The sequence below is a fragment of the Macrobrachium nipponense genome, chromosome 24, assembly GCF_015104395.2.
Source record: "Macrobrachium nipponense isolate FS-2020 chromosome 24, ASM1510439v2, whole genome shotgun sequence".
Classification (NCBI taxonomy): Eukaryota; Metazoa; Arthropoda; class Malacostraca; order Decapoda; family Palaemonidae; genus Macrobrachium; species Macrobrachium nipponense.
Window position 1 is genome coordinate 53,634,487 of NC_061091.1, and position 22,229 is coordinate 53,656,715.

Here is a 22,229-nt window from a genome sequence, read left to right on the forward strand (position 1 = left end):
TTACTGGGGACCCTTCTAATCGATGGTGGAAACAGTTCGTTTCCTTAGGAAGACTTCACCTACGACCCCTTCAATTTTATCTGAAGAAGTGGGATTGGAAGTCCAACAATCTAGGAGATACATTTCCAATCTCAAAAGGGATCAAGGAGAATATCCGTTGGTGGTTAGATCCACAGAAAACTAAGCAAGGGAACTCTCCCTTCGCTTACAGAACCCTCGCCTAGCGTTGTTTTGCAGACGCCTCAGATTCAGGGTGGGGAGCGACCCTAGGTTCGGAAGAAGTGTCAGGCACTTGGGAAGGAGAACAAGTGTCCTGGCACATAAAACAAGGAAAGAGCTAACAGCCATTCATCTAGCTTTGTTTCATTTCGAGGAACAGGTCTCAGGTCTGGGATTTCAGATTCACTCGGACAACACAACAGCCCTCGCTTATATAAAGAAACAAGGGGGGACGCATTCCTTTTCCCTGTACGAATCAGCAAAGGATCTGCTGATTTGGGCTCAAGAAAGGAAGATCTCTCTCCTCACAAGGTTTGTGCAGGGAGAGAAAAATGTCCGGGCAGATCTGTTAAGCAGAAAAGAACAAGTCCTACCCACGGAATGGACTCTCAATCCTCAGATTTGCCAACAACTTTGGCATCTGTGGGGAAGGCCCAATATAGACCTGTTCGCGACCAAGAATCACAGATATGAAACCTATTGCTCCCGATATCGGATCTCAAGCAGTAGCAGTAGACAGCTTTCTGCTAGATTGGACGGGTGGGCTTGGACGCATACGCCTTCCTTATCCTTTCAAGATAGTAGGAGAAGTATTGAGGAAGTTCGCTTGCTCGGAAGGAACAAGAATGACCCTCATCGCTCCCTTCTGGCCGGCTCTCGATTGGTTCACAGAGGTGCTGGAGTGGTTAGTGGATTTTCCAAGATCGCTTCCACTAAGGAACGATCTTCTCAAACAACCCACTTCGACAGGTTTCACAAAAACCTCCCCGCTCTAAGTCTGACCGCCTTCAGACTGTCGAAGGACTTGTCAGAGCAAGGGGCTTTTCACGAGAAGTGGCGAAGGCTATTGCAAGAGCCAGAAGAGTCTCCACTTCTAAAGTATATCAGTCGAAGTGGGAGTTGTTTAGAAGATGGTGTAAGGGAAAGAAAATATCCTCCTCCAGTACCTCTGTAACTGAAATCGCAGATTTTCTCCTATATTTGAGAAAAGACTGTAACCTGGCAGTTTCAACAGTGAAGGGTTACAGAAGTATGCTGGCCTCAGTTTTTCGACATAGAGGAATAGATCTGACGAATAATAAAGATCTCATGACCTTATAAGGTCTTTTGAGACCACGAAAGAACATGTAATCAAGAAGCCTAGCCTGGAACTTGGATGTGGTCCTCAAGTTCCTAATGTCGGAAAAATTTGTACCGTCTCAACGCAGAGCTTGCGTTTAGAGGACTTAAACGAGAACGTCATTATTACCTTTTTTGCGTTAGCAACAGGCCAAGGAGAATTAGCGAGTTGCAAGCTTTGGAAGGTAAAGTGGGGTTTAATGAAAGGATTTCAGCGGATTTGCTCCCTTTTAAAACCATTTTTTCTAGCAAAAAATGAAAATCCCACCTCAAAGCACCTTGGCCCAGAACGGCTTTGGAGATAAAAGGACTAGCTTCATTAACAGGGAGAGAACTAGAAAGGACTTTGTGTCCAGTCAGGGCACTCAAGTTCTACCTGGAGAAGAAGAAGTTGCTGAAAGGTGCAGAAGAAAGTCTTTGGTGCTCTGTAAGAGATCCGAAAAGAGCGATTTCTAAGAACGGCCCTTACATACTTCATAAAAGATGTAATAAGGGAAGCTCACTTAAGTGCGAAGAAGAGCATCTCAAGGTTCTCAGAGTGAGAGCTCATGAAGTGAGAGCCATAGCTACGTCTATGGCATTTCACAAAACATGGTCGCTTCAGGCTCTTATAGAGTCGACATTTTGGAGATGTAATTCGGTGTTCACCTCGAATTACCTAAGAGACGTTAAAATTTCGTACGAAAAGTGCTTTGCTCTGGGAGCGTATGTTTCGGCGATTTCAGTGCTGGGAGAAGGGGCTGAGGCTAATCCTTCCTATTTAGTTTAAGGCTTAAATTACTGTTTATTGGTGGTTGTTTTTATTGGTTAATTGTCAGAGGGAATAGGGAACCCTCTTACAATTCATAGATTGTAACAATACTAACATGGTCAGGTGATCGGGATTGGCTTCAGTGCTCTTTGTGATTTGTTTAATAACCTTAACTCTGTCATGTAAGAGGGCGAGTCTCCATTGATATGACAAAAGGTCAAGGCTCTACCATGTAAGTGGGTCAGCCCCCATTGGTACGATCCAGTATAGGCTCTGTCGCGTAAGCGGGCTAGCCCCCATTGACACGATCCAAAGAGTTATTCAACCATAGGTTCATTCCTCGTTGAAACTCTTGAGGCAAGCAGACTCTCGACAGTAGTCATGAAGTCTTCAGCCCAATAAGGTAGGAACTATGGATTATGTTATCCAAGAACATAGGTTGTTTTTTCCCTGTTTTTTAATGTATTTAGTTTAAGTATTATTTTGTTTTTAGCTGTCTCTTGCCCGCCACCAAGGGTGCCAATCAGCTAAGTATATATCTGCTGGGTAAGTTACTTGTACAAAAATGATATTGTTAAGATACAATAAAGTTTTGTACATACTTACCTGGCAGATATATACGATTAATGGCCCACCCAGCCTCCCCTCAGGAGACAGGTGGAAGAGAAATTATGGCTTAGAAAACGGGAATAGTTCCAGACCCCGCCACCCAGCGGCGGGAATGGTGGATCACCTGACCTACCTGTCGCGTGTGCCGCGAGTTTTGAAATTCTGTCGGGACGACCGAGTCTATAGCTAAGTATATATCTGCCAGGTAAGTATGTACAAAACTTTATTGTATCTTAACAATATCATGTTTGTGGCAGCTTATTTCATCATTTGCCCGTTGTATAACTGGAATTTGGTGATGTATTATTGCTGATTTTGAGAAACTTTCAAGCCTATAACTTCAGGGTCAATATTTTCTAGGTAAAGACTGATTTCTTATTTATCCTGGCTATGGTTAAGAGAGTACAGTAGTTGTTGGGGAGATTAACAGCCTCTCATTTGATGTTTGGCACTAGGGGATGGGGATCAGTTACACACGAGTTTGTCCCAGGATTCATGACGAAGACTCAGAATGCATCTGTTAGTGACGTCAGATTTGAGTCCTTTTCAATCCCCTCCTCAGAGAACTTTTTTGGTAGTAATCGAGATTAGATGTTACCATGTCCAGTTAGGATACTCCAGTGCTATCTGAAGAGAACTCAACATTTCAGGACTAAGAGTCGATGCCTCTCCATTAGCACTGTACTCATCATCTGGTGAGGAAAACGGGGCATGGTCCGGTCGAGAGCTCACAAGGTTAGGGGCATAACCCCATCCCTTGAATTCCAGAAGAACTTGTCAGTTCAACAGGTATTTTGGGTAGAGATGTGGTGGCATTAGACCACATTCATCTTGTTCGGCCTTCAGGATGTTGCCCACATGCCCTTGGACACGTTTTCCTTGGACCATGTGGTGGCTACCCAACAAGTTGTGTAGTTCCCTTTTTCCCTAATGGGAACGAATGGTATCTTGTCTAAGGTATTCAGTAAGCGAGAGATTGTGTGTAAGTGACTGATCTCCTGCCTTTTCTCTTTCACCTTTCTGTCGTAGGACAGAGTCAGGTAGCTAGCCGGTACATGCTGGATGGAGGTGGATCGCAAGTGAGTTGCATGTGTTTCCTGTCCATCATCTTTATTTTAGTAGATTGATTGGATGCATGTCCCCCCCTCTCTCTTGACAAGGGGAGAGAGGGATAGACAATGAAACAAACCTGATGGTTTTTAAAGCAAGATTTATTGTCTCCGTCACATACTACTGTTTCTTTTAGCTCCAAGGAGATAATGAAAACAAACTTCTTACTTTATGCCCAGAAGTCTAGCAGTTGTATCATCCCATATGTTCAAGAGACTAGAGATGTGGGGTTCCCTCCTCTGCTCTTCCAGACCAGGAAGGTGTTCCCAAGTGGATAGAACCAACCAGCCGGTTCAGAGAGTACCCAGACTCCTCCCACTAATGGGTAAATCTCCTATGTAAAGAACAACAGTTTGTATTTTTGTAGGAACATATAGGAAATTTTAAGTAGTAATTTGTATTTTTGTACATGCAACTTCCCCGGCAGATATATACTTAGCTATAGTCTCTGACGTCCCGACAGAATTCAAAACTCGCGGCACACGTGGCAGGTAGGTCAGGTGACCAGCCCACTCCCGCCGCTGGGTGGCGGGAATAGGAACCATTCCCGTTTTCTAACCAGAATTTTTCTGTCGCTGGTAGCAACAACACCGTTGTTGGTACCTCCTGCTTTGGAATTCTTTTCTCGTTGGCCGAGGATTATCTGTTTGACCTTTGGTGATGTACATTGATCTTTGGTTTTGGCATACGCTTATCGTGGACCGTTTTTTGGATTTTGGTTTGGATACTCTTTAAAATGTCTGACGTGGTACCTGTATTTAGAGTGTGTACGAAAGAAGAATGTAAGGTGAGGCTACCGAAAGCATCGGTGGATCCTCACACGGTCTGTAAAAAATGTAGGGGGAATGATTGTTCTGCAACTAACACCTGTCTGGAATGTGAGGGTTTAACGGAAGTGGAATGGAAGACCTTGGCTTCTTATGTAAGGAAACTTGAGAAAGATAGAGTTAGGAGGGCTTCCATCAGAAGCTCAAGTAGATCCTGCTCTATTGAGCAGGAAGTAGCTCCTAACTCTTCTGTTAATTCACCTGCTCATAGTTTGGTTTCAGCCCCTTCCCCCAGCAGCGAACCTGTAGATGCGTCTACGGAAATGGCTGCAATGAGAGCCTCAATAATCAACTTGAAATCACAACTGCAAGCAATGAAGGAGACAGGTAAGCGCAGTGATGTGTGCAGTGATTTGTGCAGTGTCCCCAGTGAAGTGGAGGGGGCGTCTGACCGACTCCGCATTGCTCCTAGGCCTAGACCTCTTTCAGACTCCCATGACCAAGGGAGGAGGAATGTCGAAAGCCGCAAGGGGGATGTAGAGTATTCCCAACGGTCAGGCGTCCCTTCGGCAGATCCTGTAGCCGCTTCCCAGGCTGCCAAGGACAGCTACTGCAAAAGCGTCCTCAGGAAGTGCTTTTCGGACTCAGACTCTTCGTCCCCAAGAAGAGGATGGAGTTCTGCCTCTAAGTCGCGTCCTCTTAAGAGAACCTGGAAAACGCCAGCAAGCGAAGCGTTGCATTCCAGTCCTGAACCTTTTCCGGAGTATTCTCCTGCTCGTAAGAAGAGAGCTACGAGATCTCCTGACTCTTCTCCGGAAGGTTTCACACACAAGACGAAGGAAGTCTTGGTAGGACTCCAGCAGCAGTTGTCTGCCTTAGTAGGAGTTCTTTCTGAAGGCTCTTCTAGGAAGAAAGACGTTTCTCTTCCCATCAAGAGTTCTATTAGGAGAGCCTCAGAGAGTAGGCGCCCTGGCGTTAGCAGACGCTCCTCGCCTGAAAGGTTTTCGTCCCCAGCGAGACCTTCTTCAGTTGGATATGACAGGACTCGTGTGTCCTCTCCTGCTAAGATCGCTAATCGGAAACTCCCTACGAGCAAGAGTTCTCCCAGGAGTTTTTCTAGAGGCGATTACGCCTCTCATGGCAAGTATCAGGAGCCTGATTCGCGGATTTCTCGTGAGAGAATTCGTTCGGCTAAGAGCTCCGGGAGAGAAGAGAGCCCCTCTCTTTTCAGAGCTCCGCAAGAAGGAAGGAGCGTTCGTTCGTCCTCTAGACTGTTCCCGAAGGAACAACCCTCTCCCTCCGGCAAGTACCCAGGAATCAGGAGTCCCGTAGGATCTTATAGATATCCTTCTAAGGACGCAAGAGTATCGCCGTATAGGCACCCCAATTTTGACAAGTGTTCTTCGCCTCCCAGGAGGTATAGGAGAGAATCTAGCGCCTCTCCGAATGGACGCAAAGGGAAAAGGAGCTATTCGCCTGCTAGACGCAGTTACCAGGACGCAAGCGTCTCCGCTACTGGACTACGGGAACAAAGGGTTCTCCTTTCTCCTCGCAGGCGCATTTCGCCTTCCAGGCGTCCTCATCAGAACGCAAATGCCTCTCCTTCTTGGACCAGGCATACTCACCAGGACGCAAGCGCCTCTCCTTCTTGGCCCAGGCGCACTCACCAGGACGCAAGCGCCTCTCCTTCTTGGCGCCAGGAACAGGATGTTCTCCTTTCTCCTCGCAGGCGCTCTTCGCCTCACAGGCGTCTGATTCAGGACGCAAGCACCTCTCCTAGCAGGCGCAAGGAGGAGAGCAGAAGCCCGAGTATAGGGAAGCTCCAGGACTCGTGCAGGAAGGAGGATAGAAACAAGGTTTCGGATATCCAACAAGGGGACATTGATTCTCCTACAGATAGGATTCACGAGAGAAAAAGGCTTCTTTCTCCGGATCGGTCTCCTGAAAAGGCAAAGCCCTCTTCGCCTGCATTCCAAAGATGCAGGAGTTTCGGACTATAAGAGACTTGCTTCTCTTTTGTTGCAAGTGTTTGGAGACTCGCTACGCCCGTCGGATCCCCCTTCTCCGGGATCTTTATTATCTAGCACGAAACTGTCGAAGTCCTCCTCCTTCGTCAGGATGACCCCTACTCTTTCTATGAGAAAGTCTCTGAAGAGCCTCGAGAGCTGGCTCAGATCTAAGAAGGAAGCGGGGAAGACGGTATTCGCTTGTCCTCCTTCCAAGCTGACAGGAAACCCAGGTATGTGGTATGACACCAAGGAGCCAATGGGCCTGGGACTCCCTTCGTCCTCAGATGCGGACTTTTCCGCTCTTGTAGATTCTTCAAGACGACGCTCTCTGCATTCTGCAAAAGCCTCTTGGGGAATGTGTGAGGTTGATCATCTCATCAAGGGATTGTTCAAGACTCTCGAAGTCTTTAACTTCATGGACTGGGCTTTGGGAGCTTTAGCCAAGAAGTCTCAAGAACCAGACTTCGTTACCATGGAAGTTGGGCAGCGTATTAACTTGCCTAGACAAGGCGGTTATGGATGGCTCCAATGAAGTGGCATCCCTTTTTGGATCCTGTATATTGAAGAAGAGGGCAGTGTTTAGCTCCTTCTTAACGAAATCTGTTTTCGCCCTCTGCAGAGATCCTCCCTGTTATAACGCCGCCCTCTCTAGTCACCTTTTTCCTCAGGAAATAGTGAGGGATATATCGAAGACGTTATCAGAAAAGGCCACACAGGACCTGTTGGCCCAGTCAGCTAAAAGGCTAAAACCTGCTGTTCAGGTTTCGAAGAAGGAGAAAGTTCCCTTCCAGCAGCCCTTTCGGGGAAGGGCTGCCCCTAGATCTTCTCTCAGGAGTAGACAATCGGAGAAGAGAGGAAGGTCTTCTCGAAGGCCGTTCGTCAAGACCCAGTGAGACTGCGGTCCTCCAGACAAAAGTGGGTGCCAGGCTTCTAAACTTGTACGAACTTGGCACAGAAAGGTGCCGATGCCTGGTCCCTATCCATCCTAAAGAAAGGATATTTAATCCCCTTCAGGGAAAAACCTCCCTTGACTACAACTCCAAGGGAGTTGACAGCAAACTACAAGGATTCTGTCAAGAAACAAGCCCTTCTACATCTCGTGGAGCAGATGCTTTACAAGGAAGCCATAGAGGAAGTAAAAGATCTCTCTTCTCAGGGGTTTTACAATCGACCTTGGGCTTGGTTCCGAAAAGTTCAGGAGGTTGGAGGCCAGTTCTGGACGTGAGCGCCCTGAACGTGTTTCGCTAGCAAAGAGGAAGTTCACGATGGAGACGACATCCTCGGTGTTAGCAGCACTGCGCCAGGGGACTGGATGGTATCCCGACCTGCAGGATGCTTATTTCCACGTGCCAATACACCCGTCTTCCAGGAAATACCTCAAATTTATGGCTCAAGGAAGAGTATTTCAATTTCGGGCCCTATGCTTCAGACTCTCAACAGCCCCGCAAGTATTCACAGGACTGATGAAAAATGTGGCTCACTGTCTTCATCTCGAAGGGATTCGAATATCCTTGTATCTAGACGACTGGCTGATACGAGCACAGTCGCGAGTCAGATGTCTGGAGGACTTAAAGCTGACACTGGAGTTAACACAGTCCTTGGGACTGTTAGTAAACCTCGAGAAATCCCAGATGATTCCCCAGCAGAACATTGTTTATCTGGGGATTCGGATGGATTCTCGGGGTTTTCATGTATTTCCATCACAGGAAAGACAGAACCGCTGCTTGGAAAAAGTAGCAACCTTCCTAGAGAAAGAACAATGTTCCGCGAGGGAATGGATGAGTCTTCTGGGGACCCTTTCCTCGTTGGAACAGTTCATTTCTCTAGGAAGGCTTCACCTAAGGCCTTTACAGTTCTATCTAAGAGAACATTGGGATCAGAGATCCCAGAATCTGTCCGATTCCTTCCAGATCACGAAGGAAATAAAGGAAGACCTTCGTTGGTGGATGAATCCGTGCAGGATCAACGAAGGAGTATCCCTTCAGTTCCGAACCCTCGGCTAGTGTTGTATTCCGACGCCTCAGATGCGGGGTGGGGAGCCACCCTAGGGACGAGAGAAGTGTCAGGCACCTGGAGGGGAGAACAGGTGTCCTGGCACATCAATATGAAGGAATTAACAGCGATTCACCTGTCTCTCATACACTTCAAGGCTCAGATCTCAGGTTCAGTCCTACAGATCAATTCGGACAACACAACAGCCTTAGCTTACATCAAGAAGCAAGGAGGGACGCACTCGTTCTCCCTTTACAAAAAAGCAAGAGAACTACTGCTTTGGGCAGAAGAGAGAAGAATCACTCTCCTGACGAGATTCATTCAAGGGGACAAAGATGTAAGAGCCGACCTTCTGAGCAGGAGAGACCAAGTACTGCCTACAGAATGGACGTTGCATCAGGAGGTATGCAACAGACTATGAAACCTCTGGGGGAGATCAAATATAGATCTTTTTGCCACCCATTGGAACAGCAGGCTGGAAAGTTACTGCTCCCCGATCGCCGACCCAAGGGCGATTTCGGTGGACGGCCTTCTCCTCGATTGGTCCGGAATAGACGGGTATGCTTTTCCTCCGTTCAAGATCATATTGGAAGTAGTAAGGAAGTTTGCAGTAGCAGAGGGAGCCAAACTGACCCTCATAGCCCCGTTCTGGCCAGCGCAAAACTGGTACACAGAGGTACTGGGATGGATAGTAGACTTTCCGAGATCTCTCCCAAACAGGAGCGATCTTCTCAGACAACCCCACTTCGACAGGTATCACAAAAACCTGCCCGCTCTTGCTCTAACTGCCTTCAGACTATTGAAGGACTTGTCAGAACGAGAGGTTTTTCTCGAGAAGTTGCGAAAGCGATCGCAAGAGCAAGGAGACCATCTACTATTCGAGTCTACCAGTCGAAGTGGGATGTGTTTCGCAGATGGTGTAGGACTCAGAAGATATCCTCTTCCAGTACCTCTGTGACAGATATAGCTGATTTCCTCCTTTACTTGAAGGAAAAATGTAATCTAGTAGTCTCTACAATTAATGGCTATAAAAGTATGCTATCGTCAGTCTTCAGGCATAGAGGCCTTAACATTGGGGAAGACAAAGATTTACATGATCTGATTAAATCCTTCGAGACTTCAAAGAACAGAGGTATTAGAGCACCTAGTTGGAACTTGGATGTGGTCCTAAAGTACTTGATGACCCCCAAATTCGAACCTCCCCGTAAGGCTACGTTCAGAGATCTGACAAGGAAGTCTTTATTCTTGGTCGCGCTAGCCTCAGCAAAAAGAGTAAGTGAACTACAAGCCTTAGAACATAATGTTGGCTTCAGGAACGACTCGGCGTTCTGTTCCTTCAAACCGATGTTTTTGGCGAAGAATGAAAACCCTTCGAAACTTGGCTAGAACCTTCGAGGTAAAAGGACTTTCGTCTCTAGTAGGTACAGAGCGAGAAAGGGCTCTTTGCCCAGTTAGAAGCCTTAAGTTCTACTTTAGAAAGGAAGAACGAACTAAAAGGGGAGTAAGGAGAGTTTATGGTGCTCAGTTAGAGATCCCGGAAGACAGATCTCAAAAAATGCTCAGGCGTTCTTCATCAGAGATGTAATCAAGGAAGCCCATTTAGCGCGTAAAGAAGAACAACTGGACCTCCTTAGAGTTAAAGCTCACGAGGTAAGAGCAGTCGCTACCTCTTTGGCATTCCACAAGAACTTGTCGATACAGACTGTAGTGGAGTCAACTTTTTGGAGATGCAATTCAGTCTTTGCATCCCATTACTTGAGAGACATTCAAGTGACGTACGACAAATGCTTTACTCTAGGAGCGTACATATCTGCGGATTCGTTGCTGGGACAGAGAGCTGAACCCAATCCTTTTTAGTTTTATTAGGTTAGGGTTTTTAATGGTTTTTTGGTGCGTTTAATTGGTCGATTGGAAGAGGGTGCAGGAGTTGACCCCTTTCAAATCGTAGTTCTAACATGTTAGTGTGGTCAGGTGATCGGGATTGGTCGTTATGCTCCTTGTAGTGTCTTAATTACCTAAAGCTCTATCTGTTAAAGAGGTTAGCCCCGTTGGTATGATACAGGTCAAGGTTTGTCTGCCATGTAAGTGGGTCAGAACCCCCATTGGTACGATCCAAGAAAAGGCTCTGTTCCATGTAAGCGGGTAAGCCCCCATTGGCATGATCCGAAAGGGTTATCAGTCACAGGTCTCATCCTCTCTGAAACTCTGATGGCAAGCAGACTCATAGACAGTATCAATGAAGTCTTCTTCCATATCAGGTAGGAACCAAGGTTGTTTTTTAATATACCTACAACGTTTCCCCGTTTTTATATTCATAAATAATTAGTATGTAACTGTCTCTTGCCCTCCACCAAGGGTGTCAATCAGCTAAGTATATATCTGCCGGGGAAGTTGCATGTACAAAAATGATATTGTTAGTATACAATAAAGTTTTGTACATACTTACCCGGCAGATATATACGATTAATGGCCCGCCCAGCCTCCCCTCAGGAGACAGGTGGAAGAGAAAAATTCTGGTTAGAAAATGGGAATGGTTCCTATTCCCGCCACCCAGCGGCGGGAGTGGGCTGGTCACCTGACCTACCTGCCGCGTGTGCCGCGAGTTTTGAATTCTGTCGGGACGTCAGAGACTATAGCTAAGTATATATCTGCCGGGTAAGTATGTACAAAACTTTATTGTATACTAACAATATCATTTTTATTAGTACTATACAAACTTTTAATTCTTTACATTAGTGGCCCATTTCAGCCACCTCTCACTCTGGTATCTGGACTGGAAAGCAAAGTGGGATGTATATCAAAAGGTGTGTAGAGCTTCTCCCTACCTCTCGATATTTAATAACCTTGTCTGAAATTTACGTAGCCTTCCCAGCTTGTGTTCGGAGGCTAAATCCCTATTTAAGAACTTCATATTTGTATAGTAGGAAAAAAAGCAAATTACAGTAGAACCTCAAACCTCGAAACTAATACGTTCCAGAAGAAGCATTGAGATGCAATTCAGTTGAAATTTGAATAAATTTTTTCCATAAGAAATAGTAACTGAAAATGGATTAATCCATTCTTGACCACCACAAACTACCCTAACCATGCCTTTTATATTTTTAAGTAAATGTATATTGCATAAAAAACTGCCCTACATCCAGTACAGCCATATTACAGATGGTTGACCGAATGCAATAGGCTAGGCTGGGTATAGTACGTATGTGCTGTAATGGGTAGGCACAGAACTTGCTAATAATAAAATATTGAAAAAGTCTTAATTATTACAGTAAATTAATAAGATATTAAAAATAAGATGCTAAATTAGTCAAACAAATGCCTCTTTCATACTTTTCAATAATCTCCTTAAGTCTAATTGTGGTTCTTACTGTTTTCCTCTTCTGCTTGTCTGCAATGGTTGCCTTGGGACCCATGATTAAATCAAAATACAGTACAGAAAGCCACGAAATTGAAGGAAAAATTCCTGTACAAGAGTGTATTTGCTCAAAACAATAGAAGCAAAGTGTGCTGGCTTTAAACAACAATGCCAACTAGCGGCAACTGACTGAAACACTTTTGTTTACAAAAATCTTATGGTTCATTGGGTCGGATTCCAGTTTTTGGTTCAAACTCTAATGCAAAATTAGTAATCTAAATTTCATGTCAAAATCCAATTATGTCAACTTCTATTACAGTCAAGGACCAGGGTTCTACTATACTTTAAAAATTTAATATTTTTGGGGGAGAGACTTGCAGAACTCCCACAAGGAGTAGCCCTGGTTGCTTCCCCAAGACCATTCCACTCATGAATGAGCCTCTGTCATTGCAAAAATGCCTCTTCAGCTCTGCCTCATGCATTTTGTAGGCAATGGACTACCAGTAGAATTCATGACAAGACGGATCCTCTGTTGAAGTAGAGGAAGACACAGTAACCTGACCCTGCCCCTGCTCAGAGGATCATCACAGGTGATCGGAATAAGTTCCAGACACTGAGTCACAGTTCAGAGGAACCAAAGATGATAAAAAGTTATTACCTTCACTACCTCCATGCCTTGAAATGGAAGTCTTATCTGTCAGATGGCCATAAAACCTGTATGAGGTGCATGCCAGGGTGACCCTAGGCTGCACACACACTGACACAGACCAGGCTGAGAACAGACTAGGCTGGTACCACACAGTCATATAACCAAGAAGGGTTAGGATGGGCCCTCCACTTCTGAGAAGGACATGTAGGTAAAAGGGAGTGACCAGGTTCCTGCACCAGGGACCAAGCATGACTGCACCCATGCAGCAGACATTGGTCATGAGCAGACTCAGTCACTGATCCATTGCACTACCCACAATCACCTTACCTTTCAAATGGGTACTGGGATCATTATCACTTTTAACAGGTAGCAGTTGTGTGAAATCTTCTTTAGCTTCTTGCATAAGGCATCTTTTCAGGACCTTACTCACACACTTCTACCGACCTAGAGATGGGGAAGAGGAAGACGATGACAAAGAGATGGATGGCAAAGCATGGCAACTCCTCTTTGACCTCCCACAACCAAAGGTGTCTCCATCCTCAACCACATCTGCCAAGACAGACATCCTAACCAAAGGGAGAGGAGCAGGGAATGCCAGGGCAGCTGCTTCAGGAGTAGCATTTTTATTTCTGAATGCAGTGTACTCTGCCTTGGATTGATAAACAAAGGAAAACCAGAGCTTAAGCAATTGGGTTGACTGAGACTAATGTAGCCGGAGAACCTTTAAACAGTGCCAATTGTTGAAGGAATTTTTTCAGGAAGGAAGCCTTTGTCTCATGTGGATGAGTCAGAGTTAATGGAGAAGAGAGGACTGAAGCAGGAGTTGTGGGAATAGCAGTAACCAAAATCACACCAGGAACAGCATAGGCCAAGGAAAATGGTGGATAGCCATCTGTAGTCTGCATGCAACCTCTGGTTCAAGCAAGGGAAGAGTGGTTGAACACTTTAGCTGTAGAAGCATCAGGATTCAAGTCATGCACTCTGAATACAATGGCTTGACCTTCTTAGAGTTCTTTCTCATCAATCTATGCTTTTTTCCACTGGCAGACGATCAAGAGTTACACTTGACACATTTCAAGGATGGCTTACATTCCTGACCTCTGCAAGCATTACATAAAGAATGTTGATAGACATTAGAAGCAACATGAAACTACCGCACACACTACAACATTCGGGACATATATGCAGACATTATTTTGAGGCAGATAATATCTAGTACAATTATCCTTAACCAAAGTGAACCAATGCAAACGAACAAGTCAGAATTATCAACAATTCAAAACAAAACACTTAGACCAAAGCTTCAGCAACAATCACGATGGAAAATCTTCAGGAATGCTTGCATAATGAGACAGCTGTAGAAAAAATGGCACTCTTTGCTGAAGAAGTGGGTGTATCTCCCACCTCCCTCACTCACCTGATGCTAGTTAACTAACTACCAGGGTACCAGGGTTGACTGGCATGACCAACTTTTGCTGAAGGTATTTCCATTTAAAACACAGCTCTCTATTCTTGTAGGAATGAAGTGCATTCTAAAGAAAGTACAAAGATAATATGCATGAGGTTTGTTATTTACCTTGCACTCAAAGCAGTAAGATTTTTTTTTTTATAAAATCTTTTAAAAACTTGAATACTGTATTTAAATTACCAGTGTCTAAAACTGTATACATTCATGAATGTAATCTGTTCGTTGTTTCACTGGTTACTTTATGCATGGGTAGCAAAATATTAAATAATGCCTAATGGTGACTAAATTATTCTGTAAGTTACCTCCCTTTCACATAATAGAAGTACAATGACAACTGCCCATTTTCCAATGAAGCTTTGTAAATTTCAGCTCTCATAAACAGTCTAAGTATTTGAGACTTTGTTGTTTATACCCAGTTATTTGAATTTTTTTTCATAAAATGTAACACACTACTGTTGTTATTGACCGTCAATCAACTTTCTTTTGAATTTTCAAAGTCTACACCAATATGGGCATTAAATTACTTGGCAACCATTTTCTATGTTGTTGATATGGAAGGAAGTTAATGGAGGCTTTATGCAAGTATTGTGTTAGCTTTATACGGTGTGAATACCTTTTATGTATACTATAGTATCCATGTAAATTCTGAATTAATGCAAGCTTTATTGGATTGGGTAACTGGATACTATGCACAGAGAGTACATCCTGTTCAGAATTTTGTGGCATACTAACAATTTTTTAATATTTTGTTTGAGTTATTGTTTCAACATGACCAAAAGCTTTTGTTCATACTGATTCAGAGCATTTAATGGTACACAACAGTTATATCAAATATTTTATGTACAGTATTTAATACATTGCTATGTTAGTTTTTACATTGTTCTTTATAAAAGAGCTCCATACTGTACACACTTATAGGTCAAGTAATTTGCATAGAATGTTCATTTCATATTGAATCTTGAATTACTCCATTTTTATTGCTTTCAGGAGATTTATACTGACGTGACCTTGGCATGTGGTGGGAAGTTTTATCCTGTGCATAAGCTTGTGTTGTCAACTTGTAGTGACTATTTTCTCCAAATGTTTGAGAGAACATCTTGCAAACATCCAATCATCATATTGAAAGATGTACAGTGTCGAGAAATGGAGGCTTTGTTGAGTTACATGTATGAAGGCATAGTCTGTGTGCCTCAGAGTGACTTGACCCAGTTGATAATGGTTGCAGAGGCCTTACAGATTAAGGGATTGGCAGTTCCTGATGAAACTATGTGTACAAATAATAGATTATCATACACTTGGAGTCCAACAGATGATCGAATAAGCCCTCATGCAAAGCGTCTGAGACATGGTGACAATGGTGCTGGTGTATTTTATCCAAGATACCCTGACAACCTTAAACCGAAGACCTTGACTGGCATACCTTCATTCTCATCTGTACCACCTCAGACCCTTAATTCCACTCCATCTGTTCCTAGCATTGGAAAGCATGTTCAGCACAATGTTCGTCCATCTTACACCACTGTCCGTTACTCGCCATATTCTAGAGAATCAGAACGCCAGCAAGCATCTCCAAAACAGATTCAGACAATAAGTATGAAAGAATTTTTAGGAATGTTTAAGAGTGACCAAAAGCAGAGCGATTTGAAACTGCCTGGTTCTCAGAATGCAAGTGAAGGAACTACCACCTCACAGATGGATACTTGCTCTACATTTGCTGATAATGATAAGGTGGGTTTGGTTTTTAAGTGTTCAATAAATGTTTGGTTTTTAAGTGTTCAATAAATTAAATAAGAACTGTGAGATATGAACTGTTACGTTCTGAGAATTCTCAAAAAGCTGATGAATTTTCTTTGTATGTATCATTCATAGATTTCTATACTTTTAGGAAATCATACCAGAAGCTATGGTAAAAGTTGAGGTTGAAGAGGGAACTGAACCTGTTCATGTGGAAGACCTTGCGGAGCCACCTTGTAGTGATGCTGAAGCTAGCCATGTTCATTCCCAACATACAGGAGAATTGCTTAAATCTGAACCCTCTACTGGAGAAGGGGTAAGTATACACACACATTCTCTCTCTCTCTCTCTCTCTTCTCTCTCTCTCTCTCTCTCTCTCTCTCTCTCCTCTCTCTCTCTCTCTCTCTCTCTCTCTCTCTCTCTCTCTCTCTCTCAGGAATATTGTAAAGAGTTATGGGTTTAATTTATAATTACATGAGTAGAAATTGAATTAAACTTCAGTTGTTACAGGACCAGATAGAAAAAAATAATTTTTTACATTCTTTAAATGTATTGGTGAACAAAAAGAAGTTCTAAGTTTTACCACCTTCTAGCCAAATAAGGTCATTAACTCGTGTTACCAATTTAAAACTAGTATGTACAGTGATACCTCGAGATATGAAATTAATCCGTTCCGAGGCGGCCTTCTTATCATGAGTTTTTCGTATCTTGGACCGCATTTTACATGTAAAATGGCTAATCCGTTCCAAGCCCTCCAAAAACCCCAGTAAATTTCATAATAAATAATTTAATACGTACTGCTAATTACCTGTAAATAAAGTGTATACAAGAAATACTGTACGTATGTAGTAAAATGTGGAAGCTTACCTTTCGAGTGAGGCTATCTCTGAAAGTGGCGACAGAGGAGGAGGACAAACGGCAGATACGTACGTACACTTAACTTTACGAAACACATAAAAAATGTAAGGAAAACATACATAAACTAAACTTTACAAAACACATTAACAAAACTGTAACACTTAACTTTACAAAAAACTAAAATTTGTTCATGCAACTTACCTGACAGATATATATATAGCTGTATTCTCCGAAGTCCGACAGAATTTCAAAACTCGTGGCACACGCAGTGGGCGGCCAGGTGGTAGTACCCATTCCCGCCGCTGGGAGGCGGATATCAGGAACCATTCCCATTTTCTATTCATATTTTTTCTGTCGCCGGTCGGTAAACATCTGTTTACAGACCTCCGCCTAGGATATTTGGATTTGACTCGTTCTAAGTATCTGGATTGACTTTTGGTTATTGACTCTGGATTGTTGGATTGGCATACGCGATAGTGGACTGTTTTTTATTTTGGATTGGCTTTTCTGTGAACGTGATGTCTGGATCAAGTTCAGTGAGCTTCAGAGTGTGTGTGAAGAGTGATTGCAAGGTGAGGCTACCGAAATCATCGGTAGATCCCCACACAGTATGTATGGGGTGTAGGGGGCATGTTTGTTTGTTGGATGATCAATGCATTGAATGCAAAAGTTTGACTGATGATGGATGGAAGGTGTATGAGTCCTATCGGCGTAAGTTGGAACGCGATAGGATCAGGAGGGCTTCCTCCAAGAGCGGTTCTACGAAAGGTAAAGGAAGTAACATTTCACCTATATTAACACCAGTAGAATTTGCTTTACCTAATCCTGTGTTGTTGCCTGAGGGCCCTGATTCTGTGTCTGGAGAAGGTAATGCCCTTTCTCTGATTCTAGAGTCGTTACGCACTCTAGAGTCCAAAGTGTTGGCCTTAGAAAACGGCTCAAGTAAAGTGTGTGATCGTGCCCCTAGTGTTGTGGAGGGGGCGTCAGATCGGCCCCATAATGCCTCTAGGCCTAGACCTCTATCGGACTCCCAGGACTCAGGGAGTGGGTATGTCGAAAGCCGCAAGAGGGTTACGGGGGCTCCCCACCGATCTGGCGTCCCTTCGGCAGGACCTGTTGTTAGTTCCCAGGCTGCCAAGGAGCGTGCTCAGGCTCGCATCCTTAAGGACTGTTTTTCGTCCTCCGAGGCGCCCTCCCCGCGCAAGGGGTGGAGCGCTCGGAGAGACTCGCGTCCGTTGAAAAGGACTTTTCCGAGGGAGGACGCTTCACGTTCCCTCTCTCCGTTATCGTTGCGGTCTTCTCCTGCGTCGTATGACGCGTTTCCTCCACAGAAGAGAGGTAGGACGTCGTCTGAGGACGACGCTGAGAAAAGCGTTCTCTCGCGCTTTGGAGAGGCAGGTTGCTGTACCTGTGAGAAGGAAGGAGGCGTCCCCTCGCCCCTCGTCTTCTCGCAGGTTCAGCCCTTCACCTCCTCTTGTTTCTTCACCAACGAAGAATATTCTTGTGTCTCTTCAAGACCAATTGTCAGCTTTAATGGCTCAGAAGACTCGCCCAGCAGCAGTCGAGCCTAAGCGTAGGAAGGACGCCAGACTGCCTGTCAAGAGGACGAGGCAGTCCCCTTCTCCGTCTCCTCGTTCGTCTCTGTCTCCGCTTGCTTCTCCTTCAGAGCTTCCTCGTTCTCGTTCTACGGGTAGGAAGTCTCGTGGACAGGACGCTTTTCTTCCCTCTCGACGTCCTAATCAGCCCGCGCGTCAGGACGCCTTTGAGGACGCTCGGCAGGACGCCTTGGAGGACGCTTTTGAGGACGCTCGGCAGGACGCTTTTGAGGACGCTCGTCGGGACGTTTTGCTAGACGCTTTTGCCTATTGAGAAGGCTTTCGAGAGCGCCCAGAAGGACGCTTTGAAAGCGAAAGCTAGACGCTTTAGCGGAAAGCGTAAGGACGCTCCTCTAGAGCGAGTAAGAGTAGCCTCTCTTGACGCTCAGCGCGGTCAAGACGCTCTTCGTTCTTCGAGCTCTAAGGATCGACAGAAGGTCGGTCGCTTTGAAGAAGCTGCTACACGTAATCCTCGAAAGCCTTTGTTGAAGGCTAGACCCGTTGGGCGCACGCCCTCTCCAGAGGTGCAATCTCCTTTGCCTCTTAGGGAGGGAGGAAGGAGAGCTTAGTAGTCCGGCGGACTCAGTTGAGGAGGAACAGCCTTCGGTTTCGTCTGTGTCTGATTACAAAGTGCTGGTTCGACTGTTACGCTCTTCTTTTGGAGAGAAGTTCCAGCCTGCAGCTCCCAAGTCTCCACCCTCTCAGTTTTCGTCATCTAAGTCTTGCAAGGTTCCGGAGTTTGTGGAAATGAAAACTTCTTTGTCCACTAAGAGGGCGTTTAAGAAGTTGCAAGATTGGATGGAACGTCGGAAGGATCAGGGCAAGTCGACTTTCGCCCTTCCTCCTTCAAGACTCAGTGGGAAAGGCGGCATCTGGTATGAGACCAAAGGAGAAGTAGGAGTTAAGATCCCGTCGTCTTCCCAAGGGGACTTTGCTAGTCTGGTCGATGCTCAGAAGAGGTCCCTTTTATCGACTGCTAAGATTTCGTGGACGCCAACGGAGATTGATCATCACATGAAAGGTCTGTTAAGGACTCTTGAGGTCTTTAACTTTCTAGACTGGTGCTTGGGAGTCCTGGATCTTCAATCTAGGAGTCCTGACTCGTTAAGTCTGGGGAGCTGTCCAATGTGTTATCCTGCATGGACAAGGCCGTCAGGGATGGTTCGGAAGAGTTAATGTCTCATTTCGGCACTGCTTTTCTCAAGAAGAGAGCGCTTTTCTGCAACTTTACGGCTAGGTCTGTTTCTACAACGCAGAAAGCGGAGCTTCTCTTTGCGCCTCTTTCGAGCCATCTCTTCCCCCAGGCTATGGTAAAGGACCTGGCAGTGAGCCTACAGGAGAAGGCTACCCAGGACCTCTTGGCCCAGTCTTCAAGACGTCCCGCAGTCCCTACCACGTCGTCGTTTTGGACGACCACATAGGAAGGTTAAACCCTTTCGTGGCGTCCCTCCCCTCGAGAGCTGCTCCTTTTTTTGAGGGAGAGGGCTTGCAAAGAGGAAGAGGTTCTTCAAGCCTAAATCCTCTAAGTGAGAATCAAGTCCTTCAGATGCCGGTCGGAGCCAGGCTAAAGTTCTTTGCGGGGGCGTGGAGAGAGAGAGATACAGATGCGTGGTCCCTCAAGATAGTGAAACAGGGGTACAAGATCCCCTTTTTGGACCCTCCTCCTCTATCCACAACTCCCAGAGATCTTTCCCCATCATATCAAGGGGAGAAACGTCAGATTCTTTTCGATCTTTTAGATCAAATGATCAAGAAAAGAGCGGTGGAACAGGTCTTAGACCTGGGGTCACCAGGATATTACAACAGACTTTTCCTGGTACCAAAGCAGTCGTCGGGTGGCGTCCAGTCTTGGACGTAAGCAGGCTGAATCTTTTTCATAGAAAAGAAAAAATTCAAGATGGAAACGCCTCAGTCGGTTCTAGGAGCCTTAAGACCGGGCGACTGGATGGTGTCCTTGGACCTACAGGACGCATACTTTCATGTTCCTATCCACCCTCTTTCAAGAAAGTTTCTGAGGTTTGTGTTAAAGGACAAAGTTTGGCAATTCCGAGCCCTTTGTTTCGGATTAAGCACGGCTCCGATGGTATTTACCATGCTCATGAAGAACGTAGCGAGATGGTTACTTCTGCAGGGATAAGAGTGTCCCTGTATCTCGACGATTGGCTTATCAGAGCATCGTCAGAAGAGAGGTGTCTGAAGGACCTTCACTTCACGTTAGCCTTGGCGAGGTCCCTGGGACTTCTGGTCAACCTCGAAAAGTCGCATCTGACCCCAACACAGTCCATCGTGTATCAGGGGGATTCAGATGGATTCAGTGGCTTTTCGAGCGTTTCCGTCCCAGGAACGACAGCTGCAAGCTTAGAGAGAGTTTCGGCCTTCCTGGGGAAGGAAGCTTGCTCGGCGAGGGAGTGGATGAGTCTGCTTGGGACCATTTCCTCGCTGGAAAAGTTTGTTTCCCTGGGAAGACTACACCTCAGGCCTCTCCAGTTTTTCTTGGCAGAAGAATGGAGAGTCAAAGAGGATCTGGATGCGACCTTTATGATCACCAAATCGGTGAAGAACCATCTAAGATGGTGGTTAGATCCTCGGAAGTTTCGAGAGGGGTTGTCCCTAAAGCTTCTGAGCCCCGACCTAGTGTTGTTTTCCGACGCCTCGGTGTCGGGATGGGGAGCAACACTAGGAGGGGAAGAAGTGTCAGGCGCCTGGAGGGGGGAACAGGTGTCCTGGCACATCAATGTGAAGGAACTAGCGGCGGTTTTCCTGGCGCTACAGTTCTTCCAGCAAAAGGTTGCAGAAAAAGTTGTCCAAGTCAACTCGGACAACACCACGGCCCTTGCGTACCTAAAGAACAGGGAGGTACACACTCCCGTCCTCTATTTTACTTAGCGAGGGAGATTCTGCTGTGGGCAGATGCGAGGCGAATCAGGATCCTGACGAGATTTATCGCAGGAGTCCAGAACGTCAGAGCAGACCTTCTCAGCCGACAGGATCAGATCCTGCCGACAGAATGGACGCTGCACCAGGACGTCTGTCGAGAGCTATGGAGACTGTGGGGACGTCCTTTAGTCGACCTATTTGCGACGTCGAGGACGAAGAGGTTGCCTCTTTATTGCTCCCCTGTGTTGGATCCGGGAGCAGTCGCTATAGACGCTCTGCTCTGGGACTGGACGAACCTGGACCTGTATGCCTTCCCGCCATTCAAGATCATGGGGGAAGTAGTAAGGAAGTTCGCGGCATCGGAGGGGACGAGGTTGACCCTGATCGCCCCGATGTGGCCCGCGAAGGAATGGTTCACGGAGGTAATGTCCTTCCTCATAGACTTTCCGAGGACGTTGCCCTGGAGGAAAGATCTACTCAGACAGCCCCACTTCACAAGATATCACCGAAACCTCTCCGCTCTGGGTCTGACTGCGTTCAGGCTATCGAAAAGTTGGCCAGAGCGAGAGGTTTTTCTAAAGCAGCTGCGAAAGCGATCGCCAACGCAAGGAGGACTTCCTCGAGAGCTGTTTACCAGTCGAAGTGGGCTTCCTTCAGGGCATGGTGTAGAAAGGAGGGGATTTCCTCTTCCACTACCTCTGTGAGCCAGATAGCCAATTTCCTGCTATTTTTAAGGAATGTGCAGAAGCTGGCAGTCCCAACCATCAAGGGATATAAGAGTATGCTGTCAGCAGTCTTCCGACACAGAGGCCTAGACCTTACTGACAACAGAGATCTTCACGATCTCTTGAGATCGTTTGAGACTACCAAGATACCTCAGGCGAGGCCTCCTTCTTGGAACTTAGATTTAGTCCTTAGACTGTTGATGTCGAGTCCTTTCAAGCCTCTCCATGCAGCGTCTCTTAGGAACTTGACGAAGAAGGCTCTTTTCCTAACTGCTCTGGCGACGGCGAAGAGAGTTAGCGAAATTCAAGCCATTTGTAAGCAGGTGGGCTTCAACGGTGACAATGCTGTCTGCTCTTTGAGTCCCACTTTCTTAGCAAAAAATGAAAACCCG

General features: G+C 45.7%; 1 protein-coding gene across 2 annotated transcripts in view; it reads left to right on the forward strand.

Moving 5' to 3' along the window:
- Window positions 1–22,229, forward strand: part of LOC135205638 (zinc finger protein 236-like) — a 104,306-nt gene that overhangs the window by 20,739 nt on the left and 61,338 nt on the right. For both annotated transcript variants that reach the window (XM_064236449.1, XM_064236450.1), the window contains exons 3-4: window positions 15,036–15,776; window positions 15,934–16,098. In XM_064236449.1, coding sequence (XP_064092519.1) covers window positions 15,036–15,776; window positions 15,934–16,098 — 906 coding nt within the window. The remainder of the gene's footprint in view (window positions 1–15,035; window positions 15,777–15,933; window positions 16,099–22,229) is intronic.